This window comes from Molossus molossus, unplaced genomic scaffold (genome assembly GCF_014108415.1).
Source record: "Molossus molossus isolate mMolMol1 unplaced genomic scaffold, mMolMol1.p scaffold_m16_p_1, whole genome shotgun sequence".
NCBI lineage: Eukaryota > Metazoa > Chordata > Mammalia > Chiroptera > Molossidae > Molossus > Molossus molossus.
In genome coordinates, this window is record NW_023425344.1 from 156,953,074 (window position 1) to 156,956,962 (window position 3,889).

Genomic DNA, 3,889 nt, shown 5'->3' on the forward strand with positions numbered 1-3,889 from the left:
GTGAGCATTCTGTGAAAAAGAGAACACGTTGAACATGGGGTTTCACTGGCACGGGGGCGGGGGGAGGTGTCATCCTCCTCTCTTACTAATTTTCTCATATACAAACAGGTCCAACTAAGCACTCAGATGCTCATGCATTAGGGCCCCAGGGGATGAGGGACAAAGATGGGAGCAGGTGGGAGGGAGCCATGGGGGCATGCCAATCTGGTAGAGTGAAGCTGTGGATCTGGAGAGAAGGGATTGAGTCCTGGATCAAGAGTTAGATATCCAGCCCTGGCTGGTTTGGCTCAGCGGTTAGAGCGTCACCCTGTGGTCCAGAGAGACCGGGGTTCGGTTCCCGCTAAGGGCATGTACCTCGGTTGCAGTTTGTCCCCGAGCCCAACTGGGGTCGTGTGGGTGGCAACCAGTCGATGTGTCTCTTTCACATCAATACATCAATGTGTCTCTCTCTCTTCCCTTCTCCCTTTCTCCCACTGTCTGAAGACAAATGCAAAAAAATGTCCTCGGGTGAGGATAAAAAAAATAGTTAGATATCCACGAGTATGGCAGAGTCATCTGGAATTCTCCCTTGGTCTCAAGGTGAGACCCCAAGGTGAGGGCGAGCAGGGCTGGGGTCAGCAGGGACTGGGTGGTGCTAGATCTCCCTCCAAGCCATAGAGCTCTGTTAGGACGATAACCAGAGGCCGCTCTGTGTCCTGTGGGGTGGCAGGAGGGTGCCTTCAGTGTCCAGGGTGGGGGGGGTGGGGTGAGGGGGAGAAGAACAGAGTGACAGACATACTGTCTGTCCAGGTGCTGTCTTGGGGGAGAGCTGTGGGCAGCATGTCTGCTGAATATTTGGGAATCATTCGGGAATGGAATCAAGAGGCATGCAGAACCAGACACAGTCACTTGCATTCCCAGGTGCTCGCTAGAGCTCGGTTTGCTGTCTTTCCTCTGCACGGCCATGCCACACACGCAAACACACATCACACAGGCCCAGACCCAGTCTACAGCCTCAGTACCAAGTCATAGTGCAAATTTATTCAGCCACAAAATCATAATGCTGAGGTCTGCCCTCCTCCCTTGCCACCCGCTGCCATTTGTCCACGGTCTGTGTCTCAAGCTTGGCCTGTGAAGGGCTCTAGGACCCCAGCAGGGTGGGGGTCCCCAGGTTCGGGCGAGGGGGGGAGGTGCCCAAAGTCTGCCAGCCAGGCTCAGCTGCAACCCCCCACGCCCTTGATGAGGTTAGCAGCCTCGGGGATCTGGCGGAAGAGGTTGCGAAGGGTGTCCAGCTCCTGGGTCAGCTGCTCCACTCGGCTGCGGAGGCGCTCGTTCTCCGCCATGTACTCCAACACCTTCTGCTGCGTCTCCAGAATGCGCCTCTTGGCCTTGTCCCGGCTCTTGCGCACCGCGATGTTGTTCCGCTCCCGCCGCAGCCGGTACTCCAGGCTGTCTTTGTTGACCGCCTTCTTGCCTTTGTGTGAGGGGCCCGCTGGAGAGGGTGCTTTGAGAAGAGGGCTGCAGGGGGGCCCGGCAGCAGCCATAGGGGCCTGGAGGGGAAGGCCCAGAAGGACCAGAGGTGAGGGCTGGCCAGGAAGCAGAGTGGAGAGGCAGGGCAGGAATGCCGGCAGCCAGAGCAAAGGGATATGGGATCCAGAACCAGCTCCTGGCTCCCAGTCAGAGAAGCCTTTGTCCTTCTAGATGCACAGGGTCTCTGCTCTGACTAAAACTCTCCTTTATGCTCCCACACTCTCTGAGGACACTTTCCTTCAATCTATCTTGAGTCTCCAGTTCTGTGATCAGCAGGCATTTCCTCTTCTAGAAGCAGGCAGCAGAGAAACAAGAGGAGGTGGGCTGCAGAGAAGCTGGCGGGGGCCTGAGGTCAGGGCAGGTCAGCTGGCCACAGGGACTGCAGGACACAGTAGGGATCAGGGTGGGAGTGAATTCACAGAGAAGGAAAACAGGGTCACGGTTGGGTGGTGGTTGTAGAGGGCTTTGGGATGAGTCAATTTCACAAAGCAGCACCAAACAGACCCGTTAAGAATGTAAGCAGGAAGCTCAGAGTTCCCCCATCCACATGGGCCTCTCTCCAGCCCCTGGAAGGCAAGGAGAACTGACCTGCTCTTACCTTGAGGACACGCAGGGGCTGGCTGGGTGCTGCCAGGGCTGGGGGCAGGTGCATGGCCGTCTGTCCACAGTGTGCCACTTGGTACTGCAGAGGATTGTAGCCACTGCGGCTGGCCCCTCGGCTGCCCTCGGGCCCCCGAGGCTCCTCCTTCACAGCCACAGCCCTGGGGTCGTAGCTCCCGGGACTGCTGTAGATGCCTGGTCCCAAGGCCTTCCTGTCTGGGCCGAAGGTATGTGGAGGGTAGGTGAAGGGCCTCGGGTCAGGTGGCAGGTAGTGGGGGAAGGCAGGGGTCCCCGGGCCCTTGAGGCCTCGCGCCTCTGTTGCAGGCTTCACAGCGAAGAAGTCAGAGAGGAGCTGCTCCTCCCCAGACTCAATGTAGGCAGAGAGGTCGATGGAGGCCTCATGCTCACACATGTCCCCCAGCTCCCCAGGCCCTGCTCGGGCCCCTGAGAACTCGAGTGGCTGCTGGCCAGCCCGGGGCTCACACTCGTAGTAGGTCCCGTGAGACATGGCTGGTCCGCCCCCTGGGCTCCCCGCCCCTGAGCCCTGCTCTTGGTGCACCCTTGGGATGCTCAACCGGCCCTTTCTGTATCTCCCCCTGCCCTAGATTTGCCCTAGATCTGCCCTCTTGGGCTCCTCTGTCACCCACTCCTGTGTGGCCTCTCTCCTCCCTCCTCTGCTGTTTCCTTTTCCTTCCTCTGTAGTCAATGCAGCTTTTCTCTTCCCTTTTTTCCCCCTCTCTCCCTGAGGTGACTCAGGGAGGGGCAGGGCGCACCCCAAGGGAGGGATTCGGGCCTTAGAGAAATGGGGCCCCCAGCTTATTTAGCATTTGGGGCACTCTTTGGTGAGGGTCCAAGCCAGAGTTCTGAGCTTCCTGGGAGCGGATGCTTCTGGGAACACCTCCCCAGTCCCCGTTGAGTCCAGGGCATTCCAGCGTCCTTGCTGAAGGCAACACCTCCCTCTGAGTGTCCTCTTCCCTCTGACTTCCAAAAAGTTCTGTGCAGAATGAGGTGCCAAGTCAGAATGAACAGAGAACACCCTCTTCCAGTGCCGACCCCCAGTTTAGGCTGAGCTCCGCCCTCGACACACCTCTCTCTCAGTCCCCCAAAGGGCTGGGCTCCACCCACCCCCAGGGGCAGTCAGTTCCTTTTGTAGCCCCACCTCCCAGGGCATTCTCCTGGGTGCAGGCCAGGGGGTGTTTGAGGGGTTTAGGAAGTAGTGTTAGGTTCTGGGATCAAGTCATACATGGGATCTATGTAGTGGCCCAGAGCACGCTCATTTGCTAGGTTTTTGCGCAAGGTCCGTGCAATAGCCCAAACCCTTATGTTTCCAGCTGTGGCTAGTTAGCAGCCTGGTACTGGCCCTGAGTGGCCTGGCTTGGCTGAGGCTCCTGATCAGGACTTGGGCTCTGTGCCCCTGACCCAGGCAGGTCGCTGCCCCAAGAACAGACTGTCACACTCTTTGGCGGCTCCAGAGCCTCTCTCTTCGTTGCCCTGTGCTGCCAGAGTCTCAAGCTCCAGCTCTGCCCTGCTCTGGTCCTGGGGCTCTGCCTCATTTCCTGTGCTCTCTGCAGCTCGGTTTGCTGTCTTTCCTTCTGCATAGCCATATTCTGACCTCGATGTGTGTCTCTTGGGTCCACTTCCTCTTGTGAGGCTTGAGAAGCCTTGTCTTTTGTCATCACCTCTTCCTGGGGCTCTGTTTCAGGGTCTTCAGGAGAGGCTCAGAGCTTGCTGCCTGTACTTTTGGTCTCTCAGGAGGCCTCTTCTCTTTTCTCTTTTTTTT

The 3,889-nt window shown here is 58.0% G+C and overlaps 1 protein-coding gene across 1 annotated transcript; it reads right to left on the bottom strand.

Moving 5' to 3' along the window:
• Positions 1–1,000: 1,000 nt before the first annotated feature.
• CEBPE (CCAAT enhancer binding protein epsilon) lies at positions 1,001–3,144 on the bottom strand. Its single transcript, XM_036278773.1, has 2 exons — positions 2,108–3,144; positions 1,001–1,529 (listed from the first exon to the last, which is right to left on the bottom strand). Exons 1-2 carry the CDS (start codon positions 2,615–2,617, stop codon positions 1,194–1,196), a joined length of 846 nt encoding a protein of 281 aa, XP_036134666.1. The 5' UTR covers positions 2,618–3,144; the 3' UTR covers positions 1,001–1,193.
• Positions 3,145–3,889: the final 745 nt, after the last annotated feature.

Bases quoted from the DNA above. Each gene is read 5' to 3' on its own strand.
- CEBPE (XM_036278773.1), bottom strand. From the start codon at position 2,617: ATGTCTCACGGGACCTACTACGAGTGTGAGCCCCGGGCTGGCCAGCAG. The intron at 1,530-2,107 runs GTAAGAGCAGGT...CTTCCCCTCCAG, and splicing joins AGCCCCTGCGTGTCCTCAAG to GCCCCTATGGCTGCTGCCGG.